The following is a 23431-nucleotide window of genomic DNA, read 5'->3' on the forward strand; positions in this document are numbered from 1 at the left end:
CAAAATAATTCCAAATATGGATAATTTGAATTTTAACTTCTCCCTCTTCATTCTTGCTGGTAATAATATTAAAATCAAAGCAATTTGAACTATTAGATAGATGTGAAAAACAAAACTGTTTAAAAAATTCTTTTGGCAAAGATTTTTCTTTATGTGCACATATGCTGTAATTGTTCATCTGAAGTAATTTAGTTGATACTATTTTATATCGTAGACTAAAATTCAGTCATTCCAGCAAACAATTTAAGAGAATAGAAAATGAAAAAGAAGTGTTAAAATTATTGAAGACAAGTGGGTTGAAATCAGAAGATATGATAAATTGGAACAATTTGAAAGAAAAATGTTGGAGGCAGAAAATGTAATGTGTTTCAATGGAAACCATAAAACCTGCTTTAGCATCTTCATTTTAGACTCATGAGTGGATCTGCAGCAAGGCAGAGGATGTAATGGGGGAAAATAACTAAAGATTGTATCAATCTTATCACAGGCATTTTGTTAAAATTACCCTCGAATATCACCCCTTGACCCTGTATCCTGAGCAGGAAATATTCTCAGAAATATCATTTATACCACAGCTGTTTTTTTTTCTGAAAAAGGTCTGAATCCACTTCTTTCTAACTGTATGTGAAACATGACTGGTCTGAAACCACTGTACAGGCCCAGATTGTCATCTCCCAATACCCAAATAAGAAACTCGAACATTAAACTTGAACTCATAGTCATGGCTCCAGTGCTAGCCTGGTTTACCATGACCTTTCAACGCAAACATGTACATTTAAATATTTAAGTTCTAATAGCAAATATCCTCTGATTTATAAGATAAAATAGGCATTCATTAAGTGTTGTATTAATGCAGGTACTTGTGAAGTATAATACAACCTTGAAACTTCTGGTTGCAGTGGTATATCATTTTCAAAAAGAAAAACTAGGTACTTTGTACAATATAAAATAGAACCGAGGAAAGAAAAGTACCTATTACCAGCTAACTAATCTGAAAGTAGATACTATTTACAGAGAAAGAAGTCAGCACTTATAATGGCACATGTGCTTCAGCTCCTAACTTATCCAGTGACCTGAGTGAAGTTGGGCAATAAGCATCCTTACTTACAGACAATAAACAGGTGCATAGGCATTTTATCTCATAGTCTTACCATAATTCCACTGAGTCTGGTAATATTCCTATTCAAATATATCAAAATTGTGAGATTAATATTTTTATGTCCCATTTTACTGTTGGGTTGGGTTTTGAGTGTGCAGAACTAATAAACAAATATGTATGCAGAAATAAGAAATCTAAGAATGTGAAATACTATTTGAAATGCAGGATATGTAGAGGAATGAGAGGAAACAGCTAAGTACCTGGCCTAGAAGGAATCATTTTGTTAGGTGGGTACTTCTGGGAAAAGAAAGAAAGCAAAGAACAACAACAAAAAAAAAACCTGAACTGTATGCTAACTCAGGAGCTCCTGAAAAAAGGTTGACCAATCATATTTTCTAGCACGAGGAGATATTATCCACTGAATAGCTTTAGCAGGATATTTCTGAGCTACAAGTATGCTTACATTTAATAAACCATGCTGATGAAGAACTACCTAGGGTGTGGTCTGCACTGTCATTAGCAATGCTCTGGCCTATATGATGGAAGTATTTCACACTGTAAACACTTGCTTCTGGGAGGAAAATATATCAACTTTGTAAGAGACTTTGTTTTTCTGGATAAGAGATGCACCTTCATTAAGAGAAGTAAGAACCAAGAGAGACATCCTTGGCATCCCATGGTCCACAATCTTCATCTGCCTCTTTCTTGTGTATCAATGGTAAGACTGATACCATTAGTAAAGTTTGATATTAGGATAAAAGATCTTGTCTGAGTATCCATTTTTATGATTCATGAGTGTTAAATTAGCATATGGATAAGAGATATTAAGGTTGTCACATAATCTGGATGACCATATGATATGCCATTCATACTGGTTTATGGCAGGAACATGAACTAAGTGAGATGTTCCAGGGAAAATGTGGGCTATACATAATGGTACAAATGGCCAGAAGCCCTTTGTTTATTCACTGTTTCATTTATCTGATAAAGGACTTGGCTTTTTATCAACTTTGAAAATAGATAACATAACAATTATAAGTTATTTCTAATTGAACAGTAACAAACTACACAGTACTACTAAGGACAGGTTGATTATGCAGGTATTTATCCACATAAAGGTTATAATTCAGGGATAACATCTTTATGTTATAATAACAGTAGCAAGTGATACTAATAGTGCTCAGACAACATATTCTCTTAGAACAATTGCACATCCCATGTCTCAAGATAATCCTACACAATGTCTACTTTGTTAAAGCCATTAAGCATCCCATATCTCAGGAGAATACTATACAATGTCTACTGTGTTAGAACAATTGAACATCCCATGTCTCAAGAGAGTCCTACACAATGTCTATTCTGTTAGAGCCATTGTGCATCCATATTTCAGGAGAATCCTACACAATACCTACACTGTTAGAACCATTGGACATCCCATGTCTCAAGAGAATCCTACACATTTACTTGGCTAAAGCCATTGAGCATCCCATGCTTCAGGGGAATCTTACACAATGTCTACTCTGTTATAACTATGGAGCACACTATGTCTCAGGAAAATCCTACACACTATCTACTTTATGAGTTGTAGATGAAAAGACACAAGGAATGTAATCAATGATGTGAATAACTTCTCTCTGCTGGTGTGGAACTCTCTGGGAGGTTGCAAAGATAGCATAACATCTCGTATAGAAGAACATTTCTGGGATTTATATTTTATCAACTAATTTCACAACTTCATACAGAACATTGAAATGTCATATAAACAAAATTCTAAACAAAATTAGTTTGTGTTGGCATGCATTTTGAAAATAGAGACAGGTAGGATTTTGTCAAATTCTTTAATTTCTTTATATTTGGATGTTCAAATAGAGAAGGAAGCACAGTTACAAATCAGTGTTTTAGAGGAGATGCATGTAGAGGTTCGGTCCTGTGGTGGTTTGAATAGAATAGATGGCCCCCAATATATTCAGTTGTTTGTCTGTAGTTTGCATCTGCTGGCTACCTGGCTGGAGGCAGTGTCACTGGGTGGATCTTAAATTGTGGTGATGGGTTTCAGATTTCAATCTAAAGATATGCAAAGTGTGCCTAGCTGGAGTTCCTGAAGTGTGCTGTGCCTTTTGACTTTTGGCTTGTGCTTTTCTCTCTCTGTTTGGGCCTGTGAAGGCAGGCCAGCTTCTTCTGCCATTATGGAACTTACCCTGGATATGTAAGCTTCAATAAATCCTTTCCTCCATAACTGTGCCGGTCTAGAAGTTCATCTCAGTGAACCTGAATCTGTCTGCTACAGAATTTGGTACCAAGGAGTGGGCTGAGATGAACCTGACCATGTGGATGTTGACCTTTTAGAACCTTTGTTTTGGAGGAATGGGCATGGACATAGTGCTTGCAACTGAAAATAGCTTCTGGAGTGGTAAGCCATGTTTTATGGACTATTCTGATCAGAGTTTGAGAATGCTAAATGCAGACAGCATTGAACTTTGAGGCTTGGCTTATGATCTTTCTAAGAGGAAGGAAAGACTGCAGAGGACTTTGTTGGAACTGGGAGACTGGCATAAGGGCTGGCTGCATCCTGCTGCCCAGGTCCAGAGAGTTTGATCAAGGGTAAATTTGTAATGGACTGATGTGCTTGCCTAAAGATATTGGACTGCGAGATTTTAAGATTTTAAGCTAGGAAACCTCAAGCAAGTTAAAATTACTGGCACTGAGACTGGTTTTAGGTTACTGAATCTGCTATTGTCAAACACATTAGCAATCTTAAAGGAAGATGGTCCAATTGCTTTACCATGGAAAGGATGCCTGAGGAAAGACTATCATAGAAATACAAACACTTTTGGGAAGAGTTGACTAGAGAAGGAACCTGCTTTACAAGGTTATGATTTATTTTATCTGTGAATTAAGAATATGGCTGTGTCCTGCACATCTGGTATTGGTTCCAGAAGCATGAAAAATGAGAGGAGGGCTCGTGAATTGCACAAGGTTCCAGGAGAAGCTGCTGAGATGCGGCATGAGGCTGGGCATGATGCTGAAAGAGCCTTTGGAAGATGGACTGTGGTTTGCATGAAGACCTGAAGATGTTTTGTATATACCAGGACTGTTCAAGGGCTACCATAGACTGTATTGTTGACCTGGGATGGAAGTGTTCCCTGGCTATTCTGCCCAGCTGGAGGGGCAGAATTGGATAATCTAGAGACTGTCAGTTTCTGGTTGTATTGGACTTGAACTGCAGAAGTTTGGTGTTTGTTTGACTGTGGTTGAGTTTGCACTGTTTTAGTCTCTCCTTGCTATGCCTTATACCAGTTGAAAATGTTTAGTCTGTGTCTTTATATGTTAGAATTATTTAACTTATTTGATTTTACACATCTTAGTATGTAAAATTGGTCAAGACTGTGGGGACCTTTAAAATTGAACTGCGTCCAATTTACAATGTGTGATGATTATAAAATTGGGGGCCAGGGGCAGAATGTGGTGGTCTGAATAGAATAAATGCCCCCCAATATATTCTGTTGTTTGCATCTGCTGGCTACCTGGCTGAAGGCAATGTCACTGGGTGGATCTTTGTGGTGATGGGTTTCAGATTTCAATCTAAAGATATGCAAAGTGTGCCTAGCTGGAGTTCCTGAAGTGCGCTGTGGCTTTAGTTTTGGGCTTGTGCTTTTCTCTCTCTGTTTGGGCCTGTGAAGGCAGGCCAGCTTCTTCTGCCATTATGGAACTTCCCCTGGATCTGTAAGCTTCAATAAATCCCTTCCTCCATAACTGTGCCCGGTCTAGAAGTTCATCTCAGTGAACCTGAATCTGTCTGTTACAGGTCCTAGGAGAGAACCCATACTGTGAGTTAGTGATTGCTCATAGAGGACCCATACTGTGAGGCAGTAACTGCTCACATTCACACTCTAATAGAGTTCTAGTCTAGCTGGACTAGGTGCTAGACTATTGTGTTTTGAAAAGAATAAATTCATAGCCATCCTCTCAAATTCCCTTCACCTTAGTGAGAGAAAAGACTCTTTTTCCAATTAGCTAGTATTTTACCAGGCTCCTACTCCCTACTGACCAATCTACAATTGCAAACTTTAGGATATACAGAGTAAATTTTATGTACAATGTTCTTATTTTTAAATGTCTTATTCATAATATTCATTTATATTTTTAATTACAATAAATATTAAAATTATAACATTAATAAATTATATTAAAATATTTTTAGATTATAATTTAGTAGTATTCTTTCTTTGGGTATCTTTAGGATAATATTATAATGAAGATTATAATCACTTTTATTGCTTTTTTATGAGACACAGTCAGCCTTCAGGTAGGCTCAATACCCACTATGTTACCCAGAATGGCCTTGACCTCTTGATGCTCCTTCCTCATCCTTCCTCAGCCATGATCCATGGAGCCTGCCAAAGACAACAGCCTTTAAACCTTTTCAAAAGAGTTTTCTTCAGGCAAATGTCTTCCTTTCTTAATGCCTAAACAGTCCTGGCTTTTTCTAGCAGAGTTCTGGTCTTTGTAACAGTGAACTTGCCCTGGTGAGAGTCACCATTGACATTCACATACCTAATTCAATAAAGACTATTTGTTCTATTCTAAAATTTTTCAGTTGGCATTCAATAAAGTTTAGTTGTTCTCTTTTAAAATTGAGTGTGTGTGATTAAACTAATTCAAGTTCATATTTTATAAGTTAATCAGCATTGAAGTCACAAAAATAAAAATAAAAAATTCTCAAGGTAAGATATGAACACTATTATGTCTAATAGTAAATTATCTTCTACCATATATATGCTCCTAAAAAAATCCCTCACATTGCTGGGAGTGGTGGTGCATGCCTTTAATCCCAGCACTTGGGAGGCAGAGGTGGGAGGATCATTGAGAGTTTGAGGCCACCCTAAGACTACACAGTTAATTCCAGGTCAGCCTGGACCAGAGTGAGGCCCTACCTCAAAAACAAACAAACAAACAAACAACAAAAAAAAATCCCTCACATTAACCTGATGTGACACAGGGATTTCATTTAAAAACTACTGGTCTGTTCTATAAGTTTCCTGAACATGGACATTATTTATACAGAACTATTCCCTAGTTTACATTAACTAGTGTCTATTGGAAAAATTCAGAAATGAATAAAATCATTAAAGTATTTCAGAGCATTGAATCAATCATGGCCACTAACCAAATTCTTTCTTAGGCAGAATGAAGAATTAATTCACTCAAGATGATTTAAGAGGCCTGAAGATAAATCTCAGTGGTTAAAAAAGGCATTTTCTTGCAAAGCTTGACATCCTGGGTTCAATTTCCCAGCCAGGTAAAGCTAGATGCCCAAAGTGGCACATATATCTGCAGTTCATTTGCAGTTTAACATGGTGATGGGGTGACTATTCATTCATTCTTTCTCTCTCTTTCTCAAATAAACAACAAAAAATAAAATTATTTAAGAATACTTAGGGTACAATATAACTTCATATATGTTGAGAGAAAGAGAAATTAGGGATAAATAAAGACCAATAATTATGTATTCAATGACTTTGTATTTTGAAAATTGAAAATCTCCAAGTTCATCCATTAAAATGAATATGTATGATGCAGGAACTTTTTTAAAACTATTTTTTGTTCATTTATTTATTTGAGAGCAAACAGACAGAGAGAAAAAGAGGCAGACAGAGAGAGAATGAGAACGCCAGGGCCTCCAGCCACTGCAAACGAACTCCAGACCCCTTGTGCATCTGGCTAATGTGGGTCCTGGAAAATAGAGCATTGAACCGGGGTCTTCAGGCTTCACAAGCAAGTGCTTAACTGCCAAGCCATCTCTCCAGCCTAAAACCAAGAAATTTATTTTATTCGGAGGAAAACTTGTATTTAGTGAAAACAAATAAAATCATGGAATTAATTTTTTCTCAGCCAAAAAACATGAATGTATTTCCAGGCAGAGAAAAATACACAGGAGCACCAGCTCAGTGGCATGTCCCTGTGATTATGATGGTCATATAACTAAAATATGACTTCCTTATGATGGATAATTATTGAGATAAAAGAGCAAAAAGTAACCTGATGCCAGATAGTGGTAGAAAACTATAAAAATGGTTATAATCTAACATCTTCTGGTATATTTTGAAAAATGATGTGCTAAAGTAAAGTACAAGACGATGATCACTGGGGTAGTGGAAGAAAGCAGGCACAAATACAATGACCAATGTGCTCCTGAATGACAATCTAGGGGATTTCCTGAAAGCGGTCAGATGTGGTAATGTGAAATGGAAGTGAGTTATATGCAGAATCTGGTTGTCATGAAACGTACAGCTCCTGCTATCATTCACCTTGAAAGGCAGACAGGAGCATGGCTCTTGGCAAATGACATCACAGACACCAATAACCTCGCGAATATGAACTCACAAGGTAAAATAAAAGTCTAACAAGAGAAAAACAGTAAATGACAAATACTGCTACAATAAAATTAGTTGGGATACAGTATTAATATCTGTAAATATTTAGAAAAGATATTGCATATATGCATTTAGAATGGCTGTGTTGTGTGTGTGTGAATGTGTGCGTGTAAGAAAACAAGAAAATATATTAGAATTTGATCACATTATTATAATGAGAAAAACTTGAAAGAAAGCAGTCACCATTCATATATAGACAATAAAGTAACAGGATACTTTATTTTAAATTGATAAAAATGTTAAGAAGTTGACTCCATTTATCCTACTGTTAAAAAGAGTAGAAGAGCTGGAGAGATGGCTTAGTGCTTAAGGCACTTGCCTGCAAAGCCAAAGGACCCAGGTTAGACTCCCCAGGACCCACTTTAGCCAGATGTACAAGGGGAAGCATGCATCTGGAGTTTGTTTGCAGTGGCTGGAAGCCCTGGCATGCCCATTCTCTCTCTCTCTCTCTCTCTCTTTCTCTCACTCTCTCCCTCCCTCCCTCCCTCCCTCCCTCCCTCTGTGTATTTCTGTATCTCTCAAATAAATAAATAGAAATAAAATATTTTTTAGAAAAGAGTAAGATACTCAGGAATAAACTTTACCAAGAAGAGAAAAGTCTTGTATATTAAAAGCTGCAATGATTTGCTAAAATAGGTTAAGAATATAAATAAACAGAAAACCTCAGGTCTAAGGGTTGAAAATTTATTGTTATTCACAGAAATTAAATTTAATTCAATCCACAAAGATATCCCAACATCAATTTTTAGTTGAAGTAAAATAATTCACCTTAAATATGGAAATCAAGAAAGATAGAAAAAAATATTCCAAGAATATTGTAATAAATATCTGGATTCCTTTAATTCCAGATAATACTATATACCAACAAGCAGTAAGACAGTCACATATATATCAACTACTATTAAGAGCCTTTGGGAAATTATGAAGTCATCTCATGCTCATCATAATGTGCCACAAATTGTTGAGAGTTGGGACATAGTAGACTTAAGTACACACCAAATATCTGCAGGATAATGGAACAACTGATGTGATGACACCCTCCCAGGTGGATGGTAGGTACTACTGAAACTTCAGTAGTGAACAGATTCTAAACATGTTCATTCCAAAGGCTAGAGGGCTAGAGAATTCAATGCATGCAAATACCTAACATGGGCAGATGCAGCAAGTGGGAAAAGGAAAGGAGAAAGAGGGGGAATAAAGAAGAGGTGAAATAACAGAGAAAGAAAAATAAGGGGGATAGAAGGATAGAGAAAGAAAGGGTGATGGACTAAAGAGTAATTGTTGGCTGGGAAGAAAGTACTAAAGAAAGAAGAAGGGGAAAAGGAAAAGGGAGGTAGGGAGTAAAGAAAGGAGGAAGGGAGTGAGGAAAGAAGAAAGGAAAGGAAGAAGGGAGGGAGGGGGAAGAAGGAAGGGAGGAAGGAAGAATGGAAGGAAGGGAGAAAGAAAGAGAGAAAGGAAGGAAAACCTAGTACTTCAGAAAGGCACTGTTTTAGTAGTCACAAACATAATATAAAATACATACATACAGACAGATGGACAGACATACCTGCACACAAAAATAAACATATGCATATATGCATACCAACATAACATTTGGAAAACAGGACGTGGGAAGAAAATGCACCACGGGAAAAAATTCTAAGAGAAGATATATGACAGTGGGAGTGAGCAGAGATGGAAGAAAGCAGAAAACACTCAGAAAACAGAATCAACCTTGCAGTCATTAATGAGAAAACCTACGTCTGCCTGGACAAGGTCTCTGAATTCTACTCAATACCTTCTGGAAGTCTCCCTTCTTCCCAGCATTCAGGCATAGCAGAGTGATGCTGTTTTGGAGAGCTCTAATCTAGTCACCAGGGCTTTAGACACAGGCTCCGGTATTGTACTGTCTCTGGAAATCTACATACAGCCAGAGTCAAGAGCTGATCTAGTGACTGCTGACCTGCAAAGTTGGTAAATTACGGGGGGGGGGGGATTTTGAGTGAGACACACCGGCAGCATTACTGCCACCCACAAGACTGACACCCACAAAGGACAGCAACCTCTAAAACAAAGTAAGATGAAACAAAAGAACAAATGAATGGTGCCAGCCGAGTTACAATCTTTCATCTTTCAGTAATTGACATTAATAGCACTTCAGCACAAGCAGTGTAAGAACTCAAACATTATCCTAATACATAGTGTATCTCAGCTTTAATCAGCACTAACATAGTCATGATAATTAAATATATTAATTAACCCTCAGATGATGATGATGTTATTCTCTTGGGAGACAGAGGAGGGCTTATGTAGGTTCATGCATTAGGGAGGGCTTAGGAGGAAATTTCAACACTTGACAATAGAAATATGAAAAATTTGAATTTGAAAAAAATCTTAGCCTTCTACTTGGAAATATAAAATTCAGTAACAGAGAAGTGATTTTAAATTATTTATATTAAGCTGCTTTTTTCAGAAAAAAATGTAGTTGTTTGGATGAGGGGATTAGTATTTTTCTTTTCATTCCAGTTTGGGTTATGACCTATGAGTTTCAGTTGTATAAAAATAAAATACCTCAGAATAATATTTCCATCTTACATTCTTTCTGCCTCTCTTTCATAATGTTCCCTAAACCTTGGAAGGCATTTTATAAGTTCCCTATAGTGTTGAGCTCTCAGCAGCCTCTCATTTTCTGTTTTGACAAGTTTCCAGTCTTCTTATATACACCATCTCCCTGGAGGAGATTCACAGACTCACTGATATATTCATGACCCACAGTGAACACTGATAACCCCACTGAGGGGAGCCCTCAGTGAACTAGAATGGGAGGGAAGGAACATGAGAGTATAATCCAATGGGAATATGACCATGAGGCTATATGTTCATGCAATAAAGTTCTCAATGTAAAAAAGATAGCATGCAAATAAAAGATGTGGAACTTTAGGAAACAGTGAAACACATGGAGCTCTGAGGAAAGTATAGGATAAAGATGGCTGACAATGAGGATCTGGTAGAGGTAGACACATTCATACACAAATATGAGGAAAACCAGCAAGGATAAGGACACTACCATGTGATAAAAGAGTAATATGTGGTTATGTAAGGATTGAGAGAATTTTTTGAGAATAATACTGATTTTACAAAACAAAATGATTTTACAAACATTATCCTACGTTTCTTCTGATAGAAGAGGGAAAATTACCTTTCAGAGCATACTTTTATTAGAAAGCTAACGAGAGGAATTGAATTCAATTGGCTCAATGGCTAACGGTGTTTACTTGCAAAGCCCAAGTTCAATTCCTAGTACCCATATAAACACAGATTCACAAAGTGGCACATGAATCTGAAATTCATTTGCAGTGACAAAGGACACTAACATGCCCATATATCCCCTCTCTCTTTGCAAATTAGCAATAAATAAATTATATTTTGAATAGTATATAGAAAAGACAGATAAGCACATTGATAAGGAAATTTTTATTAAGATGAAATAATATGTATCTATAAAACAAAAACAATTATATTCAAAGTGGAAAGAAATTTGATACCACTTTTAATTTAAATAATTCAAAATTAGTGTGATTCTGGAGGAATCTGGAGGATTCTGGAGGAAGGAAAATGCTGACAGAACCAACAAGTGAGAAGAGTCTCCACTTACATGTGCAACTCTGGCCAACACCATCAGATTACGATGAGTTTCGCCAGCACCAGTTCTTCTTAATTCACAACTTTCACTCACATCTAGGCTCTTGACATTTGTAAAACAACCTTCTTGATATATACATATGTTTACAAACTATTGAGTATTGACAGACTACTTAAAAATCTCAAAATATGTTTTATGGACTTACACTTTAAATCAGCCCAATTTATAATTATTTTGCTTATTCTTCATCAAAACATGCTCTTTTGACATAATTTTTAAAGTTCTTTCACTAACCTTTTTGAATGGGATGCCTTGATGCTTTTAATTTTTCATCCATGTTTTTCATTTTGAGTTCATATGGGAGACAGAAACCATGTTTTATGCCCTCACTAGAATACTTCAGTTCAACAGGAGGATATCTGGTCTATGGAGATAAGATAAAGTATTGATAATTTCTTGTGCTTTGGAGTTCTCAGAAAGCGTCCCAAGCCACTGTACAAAACCATGATTGATTTTAATTTAAAAACAACAAAATCTGCAAGGTCAATAAAGTGAAGAGAAAATGAGAAGATCTCCACTGAACAGGTTTCTGACAACGCTTCCTTGTGGTAACAGCTAATGACACCCATGGACACTTCTGTAAAAGGATGGAAGAACAAACCTTCCAGGAGGTACCTGAGGAATACACAGATAAATTCATGAGAAACCCTGAAGTAAGAGTCAGAAAAAGGAAGAGATGGAAACAGAATTAATCCACAGAACACTAAAGGCAAGTACCATAGAGGGGAACAAAGGGAGGAGGGACGAGGGCAGAATATCTACAAGTACAAATGTGTGGGCAGACTGTACAGCCGTGCCAGACTTGAGATGTCTGTGCACTGCTCATGTGTGTCTTCTCCTTACAGGCCACCCAGGACTGGCAGATCTATGAGCAGGCCACGGGGGGGCCCAGGCTCCTTCAAATCCCCTCATCATTTTCCACTGTGTCTGCCACTCTTCCCTCTCCAGGCACCCACATGGTATTATCCTAAACATTTTCTCATGATCAAGATGGATCCTGGAGCTCCAAGCACCATGTCTCCTTTTCTTTCAGAAAGATGAAGCAAGGGGAATTCATAAATAAATACATGGCATGTATATTCAGGAGTTTGCCAGAGGTTTTTCTAATGATTTATAAATTTCGCTGGCCACCTGTACATTCAAAGGAGCCATCATAAATGTAGTATTGTTGCTGGTGAGAGGTGGATGCTTGAAGAAAATGGGCAGACTGAAATCAGGGAAAAATAATTTTAAAAATAAATAACTGATATACAATAATATCTGCTACAGAGAGAAAATCAGAGCTTTAGCAGGGAGTATATGATATTATCTATAGCACCTGATACCTAGTACTGGTCCTCAAAAATCTATGATATTTTAAGGATATTTGACAGTTCTTAACAATGACAATTATACCCTGGCAATAAACTAAATCAGAAACAATTTCATTTGAAAAGGGTCAACGTTAATTCATTTTCAGTTACTCAGGCTGTGATACACTTCTATTCACCAATATGTTTGATAATGTTTTTCATTATTTAGGAAATGTCAATACAATTAGGTAGATAACAAGAGACTGAGATTACGTGGAAAAGAATAAATATTAACAAAATGGTGTTGTCCTGACAGGATGTCTTTAATGCTATGATAAATAGATGTGTTCCCATACTGAAAAATATCCACATATATTATGTGAATCAAAATATAAAGGACATGGGCGTCACATTTTTCTAATGAAAAGGTGAAAGAACAAAACCACTTTAACACAAGAAATCCACATTAATGTCAACATACTGAAGCAATCAGGCAAGTACAGGAAGTTAAATAAAAGCAAGTGTGACAGGAAGGAAAATATTAGATATGAATATTATTAAAATGTTAAACATGGCCATTCAATATATAAGTTGGTAATAGAACATAGTTAATGTAGTATAAATATTATTAAAATAATTAGCTTTAAATACATTAAATCACCTGACCACATGATTTGCATGAACTCATTTATACTAGATAGAAATTCATCATTTGACATAAACCTAAGCTGTGTGAACATTTCACCTAGAATAGGAAAAACAGTCTGACCATACTGTCTTCTGTTCAGAACCAGAGTGGAAGTACTATATTAGTTCATGCAAACATATTTCACATGATTAAAGATGACCTGGAACATGAAAAAGTAGCAGTCTACCTACTGAATCACTGTGAAAGAATGCCTTTGTAAGCAAACCATGTTTATTTACAGAGAAGAGAAAAGCTAACAGAGAATGACTTATCCAACACATTCTCCAACATCCATTTTATTCATCTTGTTCAAACAGAAATGTAAGAATTTGTTTTCTGACCCCCCCCCCTTTTTTAATTTTGCATGAAAACCATTGGAATATCTTGATAATTTTGCCTTTAAAATAAATTGCAAATGTGTTACCTTCTCTCCATTTCCCTGTCCTTCTCTAGTCTATAGTTAGAATTATTTGTTTATGTCATATCTCTATTGGCATTGACAAGATACACTTAGACTGGTCATCATGTACATCAGATCACACTAAATTGCTGTTTTAAATGCTCTGGCAGCTGTTTGATGTGCTACAATGTTACCATAAACAACAAAAATTCAGAAAAATCATGCGTCCCTGACCATATCACCAACCATATCTCATCAACTCAACCTGCTTCACTGTACACCTCTACAATGGATTTCAGTCAGTCAGTCCTTTGAGTGTGTGTGTGTGTGTGTGTGTGTGTGTGTTATTTATGTCTCTCAGTGACTCCAACAAACTCTTCCCTTTGCAGGTGACCCTCTTCTCCCAGTGCTGAGCATGGCTTTCTTCTTATCCCTCAAGTGTTAACTGTAAACATTTCCTCAGTAGAATCTTTTGGAACATACTTATAAGAGATTGTCTTCCTCCGATATTATTCTCAACATCCCACTTACATTATAACACTTATCATCATTTTGCTTGTTTTCTTGGTCTCCAACCTTTTCATCTAGAAATTAGTCCACAAAGAGGAAGTGTTTTTTTTTTTAATTTTATGATTGACACTTTCATGCATGTACATAATGTATTTTCAGCATATTACCCATGATTATCCTCTGTCACCCACTTCTCATTCCCAGTAAGTCTCTTCTTGAATCTGTGGGTCACTGGGTCCTCCGGGACCAGCCACGGTTTCCCCAAAGGCACCCAGGCAACGGTGGTGGTGAACATAATGACAAAAGATTCACTTTCAGGAAACAGACTCTGAACAGCTCGGTTTAATCAATAGGGAAATGGGTTTATAAGAAGTTGAGGGTCCTAAGGGGATTGGATGTACAAGGTTGATTGCTGATGCCAAATTAGCCTATGGGGACATATATTCCAGCACATAGTCAATGGGAAAGGGAAGGTTTAGGGTACAGGGGGATGGGCTGTGCAAAGGTTGCTGGCTGATACAATATAAGGAGTTTCCTAGGCAATTGGCCACAGGTCACAGGGGCAAGCCTAAGTTCAGGTGTGCTGGGCTTGGAGAGGGAGTGGCCACCTGTAGCCTGGGCGTCCTTAGCTTTACCTGGAAGCTCAGACCTGTCTCCTGAAGGCTCCAGCCTGTGCCTGGCAGTGCCTGACACTTCCCAACTTATACTTTTGCTACTTTTTATGGCTTTGCTTTCCTGGTGACACACTGGATTAAATTAGGGATGCTTGCATAAGCATCGGTGGGAGTGGGGTGGGTAAATGTGGGTTCGTGGCTATACCACCAAAGAAAATGTCTCCATCTTCCCTGGCAACCATTAGCTACAGATAGATCCTTTTGACAGAGTGATGTCTTTTAAATCTCTCCACCAGATGTGATGGAATGCTGACCAGCTATTTCTTTTGAAAGATACCACAGCTGTTGTGAGTTCATGAGTGTAGCAGCTGTTTTATGTCCAGAAGGTATCATTCCAAGCCCTGCTTCCCATCCTTTGTCTCTTACCTCCTTTCTACCCCTCTTCTTCAATATTGCAGAACCCTGGAGGGGGTGGTATAGGTGCTCCATTTAGAACTGAACACATGTTAATTGCTTATTCTTGGAAATTTAACAGCCTGTGTCCCTGCATTAAACTCTGCCACTGTAAAAGGGAGCATCTTTGATCAAGGCTGAGAGCATCACTAATGATAGATTTCAACAGAAATATTTAGGAGGCAGTTTGACAACTTATCCATTTAGTATAAGAATAGTAGTTGGTTACACCTCTAGGGCCTATGACCTCCTCAGATTCAAGATATTGACAGGTTTACAATAATAGGCATGAATCCCTTCTTGTGAAGCAGACCTCATATACAGCCAGAATGTGGTTGGTTACCACCACAACAGTCTTGTTAATACTGCATCTATGGGCATAGCTCACCTGACAAGTCAGTTGTGGAGCAGTGTCTACAACTGGGTAAACTGTTAATTGCTTTTATCTCCCAACAATCTACATAGCACCTTTCAACACTATGGAAGCCAACCAACAGTAAGATACTTCCAGGTTAGTTACAGCTTGATTTCTCGGTGTCCTATAACCAAAGTGTGTAGTGACTTCCCATCTGGTTTCGATGAGCAACCAAGAGCACTGTCAGCAACCTATGCAGTAGCCTCTATGACTGACAACTCATTGAGAAGCAGCTTGCCTCTAGCAATGAGATTTAAAAAATTTTTTTTTGTTCATTTTTTATTTATTTATTTGAGACCGACAGACACAGAGAGAAAGACAGAGGAAGAGGGAGAGAATGGGCGCGCCAGGGCTTCCAGCCCCTGCAAACGAACTCCAGACACGTGCGCCCCCTTGTGCATCTGGCTAACGTGGGTCCTGGGGAATCGAGCCTCGAACCAGGGTCCTTAGGCTTCACAGGCAAGCGCTTAACCACTAAGCCATCTCTCCAGCCCTAGCAATGAGATTTTTAATTACTCAACTACACCTTCTTGTAACAGATTTATTCACACATGTAGGTTGCCTTTATTCAAACTTCTTGGTTGACTTACATGTTAACTAGCTGAAAAAGTATTAGGTTTCCAAACAGCTTTTTCATACATCCTTAGATTTCAGTTAACCATCCCTATACCTTCTCTCCTCTCTCTCACTACCAGCCTTGTTTAAGCTTTTCCCTCCCACCACCCTCCTCCACTTTCATTCACATGTTCTATTATGCCCCCACAAAAAAATGCCTCTTCCTCCCATCACCTTCTTCTAGCCTTTGACCCTCTACTGGCACTCCCACCAATCTAAACATGCAAACCTAAAAATTAAAAGCTATGATCTGTATATAAGAGAATATGTGGTGCTTGTCTTTCTGGGCCTGTGTTATTTTCACAAATGGTGTAATAATTTCCAATTACAGCCATATGCCTGAAAATTTAATAATTTCATTTTTTATTTATAAGTGAATAAAAGAATTATTTTCTTAGAGCTGTGAATATCTCTGGGTTTCCAATGCACATAATAATTTCATGTGTTAAGTACTGCATGCATAGTACCAAATACAAATGCATAAGGAGTGAGTGGAGCTTTGAAATTATCCTTTCACGTGATATAAAACTGAGCACCAGCCCTGGAGAAAACCAAATAACCACGCATAACTTTATAACATTGTACAGGACACACAACTACTGTTTTCATTTATCCCTGAAGTGTTTCACGCCTTTGAGTTACCAAGCACTTTTCAACCAGCTACACTTCACAAAGGTCACACTCCCTTCTAACCAAGGTTCTTTCTCATGGACATCAACTTAAAGCATTGTATTTCTAGAACCACTTCCCCTTACCAATTTCTGAATTCCTCACACCCATACAAGAGGATAAACATGGCCATCTGGCAGGAATAATTATATCTTTAGTCAGACATAGATCTGTACTTATGTTGGTTATATAGCATAATAAGCCAAAAACAAAAAAAGAAAATCAAAGAGCTCTTCTTTCATGGCTCAGAATGGTTATAGAGGGTTAGGGAAATGGCTCAGCAAGTAAGAGAGCTTGCTGCACAAGCAAAAGGCCCTGAGTTTGATCCGGAGGCCCCACAAAAGCAAAGGCTGGGCATGGCCACCATGCCTGTGCCACCAGCGCTGAGGAGAGGAAAGGCAGGAAAACCGCTCGACTTTCTGGCCCGTCAGTGTAAGTGACACACAGGGACCTCCATTTTCAATGAGACTCTGCCTCTAGGAATTAAGGTGAAAAAGTGTTGGGATGTCTTCTTCTGACTTCTGCATGAATGTTGTACACAAGGCGCACATATACTCACACACATACATACACACACACACACACACACACGTGCATACCATACACACAAAAAATTTAAACTACACCATACCCACATACATGAAAAAATAATTTTACAATGAAAAAGGATAGAAATGAAAAAGACATCTGTATAGCCCATGAAACTAGTCTCCAATAACACCATTAATACATAAATCTTATGCGATCAAAAGAAAAAAGTACAAGAAATTACTGAAAATTGATTTATTAACTGAGGAACAATTGGACTTCATAATTGACAAACTACATGCATATCCATATGTTAAAAGATACATGATAGTGCGTGTGTGTGTGTGTGTGTGTGTGTGTGTGTGTTTAATGAGAGGAGTGGATGACAATGGTAACACTCTCACTGTCTTTGTTCCCAACTCAGTATTAGGCATCTTATGCTAAACTCTTCTATCTCAAATTCATAACATGTTTCAAACCCTTCACATTTGCTTTCTAACATATGAGTCAGTGTTCCTTAAGATTGTGATGTTGTTTTCACTTTTCCTCAAGAAGAGCAGAACCTTTTATTTTCAAGGACATTATACCATTTTGTTTTAAACAAGAAAAGTCTGTTAACAAAGAACCACTGTGATTCTTCATGTACCATCAACACGACTCTATGACAAGCATTTACTCTATCATTGTTCTATCCTGTGAATTAAAAAATTCTGCTCCAAGGATCAACCCAGAAACATTTTTTATAATCCTAATTATGGGCTGGAGAGATGGCTTAGTGATTAAGGTGCTTGGCTGTGAAGCCTAAGGACCCAGGTTCGAATCCCCAGAACCCACATAAGCCAGATACATAAGGTGGCACATGTGTCTGCAGTTTGTTTACCGTGGCTAAGGCCCTGGTGTGCCAATTTTTTTTCTCTCTATTTTGTTTTCTCTTTGCTGCCTCTAGCCAAGAGGTGTTATGGTCCTGTCTTGTTCATGCAGACCTGGTGTTTCCCAGCTGATACTCATGCCATTAAAACAGTTTCTCTTATTTGTTTGGATTAGAATTGTTGGCTCCATTGATTGGACCCATTTAATTTTTTTTTCACCAAATTAGTAACATGTTTTTTAACATAAGGGAAGTAAAAACACAGTAATTTATGTATGGTGATCTACATACGGTGATCCTTGAATGGTGATCTGTGTATGGTGATCTATATGTGATGATCCTTTTATGGTGATGTGTGTATGGTGATCTACATATAGTAATCCTTGTATGATGACCTGTGTATTGTAAGTACATTGGGTTGTCCTAAAAGGGTGTAAACTGCATTTTGGCATTTAGAACCTACTATTTAGAATAAGCAGTAGTTACTAAGATAAAAGAGAAAAGACAGAGAAGGTGTCAGGGCTTTAAATAGTTTTATGGAGAATGATTTTTTAAAGATAATTTATTTTTTAAATAAATGGCAGATTTAACCACTAGTTGAAAAACTGCTATTACCTTACATTTAATTTCAATCATACTTAAGTTTAAAGAGCACTATAAGGGATAATACTCTTAGCACACAATGAAGATAATTCACAAAGATAACCTAGCTAAACACAGGGGATATGGTATACAGAAAGACATCTGAAAAGATACACTGAAAATGGAAGGAAGGAAGCAATTTCCTGCCTCACCTGTAAAAAGTAATACAGACGATAAAGCAAAAGAGAAGATGCTCAGAACAAACATGTGCTTACCTCGACTAAGCAGAAGATCACGAAGAGGAAAAGGACTAGAGATGGGGAGGGAGAGAGCACAGCTGACACAACAAAAATACAAGTTTTCGTTAGAGACCTTTAAGAACCATTGCACAGAAACAAACCTAATCATTTGGAAGAAATGGACAAGTTCCTACATATACACACATCAATAAGACTGAATTGTGAAAAATTAGAAAATCTGAACAGACCAACAGCATTTTAAAAGATTCAATCAGTAGTGAAATATGTCTCATCAATGGGAAGACCAGGGCCAGATGGGTTTGCTCTGAATTCTACCAAGTATTTGAAGAAATAATACCAGTTCTTCTGTACATGTTTCAAAATATAAATCAAAACATAATTCTTACACCTTATGGAATGCCAGTATTACTCAGAAGGGGACAACAAAGCAGCAAAGGACACAACAACATTTGTAATTACTACCTATGCAAAACCTTGAAAAACATTAGCAAAGAGTAAAATCTAATAGTACATCACAAAGATGTTTTCAAGGTTACAATGACCATTCAGCATATGTCAAGCAATGAGCAGGATATCCCACATTCACAGAGTAACTGACAAAAAATACAGGATCTCATAAAAAGCAGAAAAACATTTGATAAAATTTTTCATACTTCATGGCAAAAATAGTATGAACAAATTATATGCAGTAAATTCTACCTCAATGTAATAAAGGCCAAGTATAGGAGCTAAAACTATACAGAATGGGAAGTTGGTAAGATTTCTCTCTAAGTCTGGAATATGGCAAGGATACCACTTTCACTTAACATTGTAGTAGAAATCATGAGAAAAATAAATGTTACTGTGGCAGACATGAATACTTGTGTGTGTATATATATATATATATATATATATATATATATATATATATATAAAATATGTGTGTGTGTGTGTTCCTAACTATTGTCAAAAACTATAAGGACTCATAAATAAAGCCAGTAAAAGTAGAAAATACAAAATCTCATTATAAAAATCAGTAGCAATACTATATGCCAAAGTATATAAAGGAGCAGTGAAGAAAGAAATCCCAATTAAAATGCTACAAAGGAGTCAGCTATGAATAAAACTGACCAAAGAGATAACAAGTCACTAGAGTGATATCATAAGGCATTGCTAAAAGACACAGAAGACATATGTGCAATAATGAAAGTCTCTCATACTCAATGGCTGTAAATATCTACACAAAGTAGTCTAATCCACAGATTTAATTCATGATGTATCAAAATACCAATGAATCTTCCAAGAAGTGTAAAACATCATCAAATTTACATAGAAGCACAAAAATCAAAACCCATGAGTAATCAAAAGGAATGAAGCGATCATCACTTCAAAATGTAGTAGAAAGTTGCATGTCTCAAAATAACAGGGCATTGCTACAAAAGTAGATACATACAGCAATAACACCCAGTGGAGAGGTAGGAGTGAACCCTTGTATCTGAAGGCAACAGCTTTTTGATGAAGGTGCTAAGAACACATACTGGAGAAAGCACAGGGTTTATAGTAAATAGTGCTAGAAAAATGGGATGCTCACGTGCTGAAGAATAAAATTAGACTTTCAGATGTCCCCATTTCCAAAAACATCTCAGGATAGATTAAAGAATTAAATATTAACATATGATAACATGATAATACTGCAGAAATGGAAGGGAGAATAATTTACAACACTGGATTGGGAAAAAAGATTTTTTGGCAAAGGACCCCAAAGCACAGGAAACAAAAACAGAGACGAATGGAACTATACTAAATCAGTAATTTTATATAGCAAATTAGACAATAAAGACTGGAAGGAGAGTACATCACGAAGAATGCATTAAAAACTCTCAGAAGATAAAACAAATAGACAATATGGTCAATAGATCAATAGATGTTTCTTAAAAGATGACATATATTGGCATGTATATCATGATAATTTTTCCAATTTCATTTATGTCTATTGTGACCTATCCTTTTTCATTTCTAATTTTGTTAATTTGAAGCATCTCATTTTTTTTTTTTTTTTGCTTCATTAAATTGGCCAGGGGCTAATCAATCTTTTTTTTTTTTTTTCAAAGAACTAGCTCTTCGTTTCATCAATTTTCTTAATTGCTTTCTTAGAGCTCAGTTTCCAATTCATTAATTTCTGCTCTAATCTTGAATATTTCTTTCAGTATGGAGCTCTTTGGGTTGGATTCTTCTTGTTTTTCCAATGCCTTTAGGTGGATGGTTATGTTATTAAATTGGGATCGCTCTGTCTTTGTTTGGAAGGCATTTTGCTATGAATTTTCCTCTTAGAACTGCCTTCATTGTGTCTACTAAGAATTGGTAAGTACTATTCTCATTGTCATTCAATTCTAGACATTTTTCAATTTCCTTTTTGATTTCTTCTACTACACATTTATTGCTTAGAAGTGTGTTGTTCAGTCTCTAAGACCTGGTGGAATTCCTGAAGTGTCTCGTGTTATTAATTTGTAGATTTACAGCATTGTGATCTGACATTATGTAGGGAGTTCTGTCAATTTTCCTGAATTTATGGAGGCAGGCTTTATGGCCTAATATATAATCTATTTTGGAAAAGGGTCTACTAAGAAGAATGTATATTCTATAGATTTCAGGTAGAATGTTCTGTAGATGTCTCTTAGGGTTAGTTAATCTATGTATTGTTGAGTTCTCTTACTTTCCTGTTTGCATGATCTATCAATGAGAGTGGGGTATTGAAGTCCTCATCTATGCTGGTATTGGTGCTTATTTCTGCTCTGTTATGTAGTAAGTTTTGTTTTATAAACTGTGGTTCACCTGTATTTGGTGCACATTGACAGATGATTGTTAATTCCTCTTACTGGATCACTCCCTTGATGAGTAAGAAGTGGCCTTTTATTGTCCTTTTTGATTACTTTTGGTTTGAACTCTATTTTATCAGATATTAATATAGAAATACCTGCTTGTTTCTTATTTTCATTCGCTTGAAATACCATTTTCTATCCTTTTTTTTTTTTTTGTCTGTCTTGGGACATCATGCCCAGGGGCACTGCCTGAACCCAATAACTGACTGCTGTTCCCACAATGCATAACCCACAATTCCATGGGGAAAACCTGCAACCCCACTGAAGAGTGCTCCCAAGAGAATGGGGTCAGGGACAAGGGAAAGGATGGTGCCAAGACATGATGTATCCATACTTAGTATGCCTGTAATTAAAAAAATATATATGACATGTAAACATGAGTTCCGGTAATAAATTTGACTAGTGTTCAGACAAATGCAAATGAAAACCATAATAAAATAATACCCCACCCCAATAAAATATCTATTTCATAAAAGACTACAAATAACAAGGGCTGGCATGCATGCATAGTGAAGGGGTCACTTACACAATGTTGATGGGAAGGTAAGCCAGTTCAGCCACTATGGAAAATAATAAAGAGGTTCCTCAAAATAGCAAAAATAGGACTAACACAGCATTCTGAAAGCTTCTGATCCACACCTTGGTTACTCCTCCCAACTGGAGCACTTCTTTTGCTTGGCTTTGTTTTAGAGAGAAACTATGTAGCCCACACTGGTTATGACTCATGACCTTTTGTGTCAGCCTCCTGAGTGAGGGCTGGGATTGCAAGAATTATTCAGGATTCCAGGCACTATATCATCAGTATATGTCAGTTTGTGAGTAGATTAAAAATGTGGTGCATATGCACAATGGAACACTATTCTACATTAAAAAAATAATAATAATGAAAGACCTTCCCCCCGTCGAGGATTAGAAAGAATGTAAGAGCCAAAGAAGGGGAAGAGTGCTTATAATGCTGTCTTATAGGCGCAAAACAGTCTTAATATACATGATAATACCTACAAAATCATAGGGAGAAATGACATCAAAATGAAAGAGAGACTAGTTGGAAAGATTCTAATAGAGAGGAAAAAGGGTTAGGGGTAGGAGGGGATTATGATCATGATATATTGTTCATATTTATAGAAGCTGTCAATAAAAATGTTTAAAAGTTAATGAAATATCATCATTTGTGACAAATATGGAACTGGAGATAATTATTTTAAATAAGCCCATCCCAGAAGCACAGCAGTAAATGATCTCATTCATATGTGGAATCTAACCTTGATCTCATGAAGGATCACCACAGATGGGGGCTCTTGTCAGCTATAGGGACATGGTGAGCAATGAGTACTAAGTTTTAGTCAGACAAGTGTCAGAACAGATTAATAATGTACAACACAAATGTGCAAAATATGTCAGTAGAAAATCTGGGGCTGAAGATTGGTACAGTTGTGAACTGCTTGCCCTTTAAGGAGCTCAGCC

At 36.9% G+C, this 23431-nt stretch overlaps 1 protein-coding gene across 2 annotated transcripts in view; it reads right to left on the reverse strand.

Moving 5' to 3' along the window:
• Lrriq3 (leucine rich repeats and IQ motif containing 3) overlaps positions 1-23431 on the reverse strand; it is a 75832-nt gene that overhangs the window by 15059 nt on the left and 37342 nt on the right. For both annotated transcript variants that reach the window (XM_045137883.1, XM_004653737.2), the window contains one exon: positions 11450-11579. In XM_045137883.1, coding sequence (XP_044993818.1) covers positions 11450-11579 — 130 coding nt within the window. The remainder of the gene's footprint in view (positions 1-11449; positions 11580-23431) is intronic.

This window comes from Jaculus jaculus, chromosome 19 (assembly GCF_020740685.1).
Source record: "Jaculus jaculus isolate mJacJac1 chromosome 19, mJacJac1.mat.Y.cur, whole genome shotgun sequence".
In the NCBI taxonomy this organism is placed as follows: Eukaryota; Metazoa; Chordata; class Mammalia; order Rodentia; family Dipodidae; genus Jaculus; species Jaculus jaculus.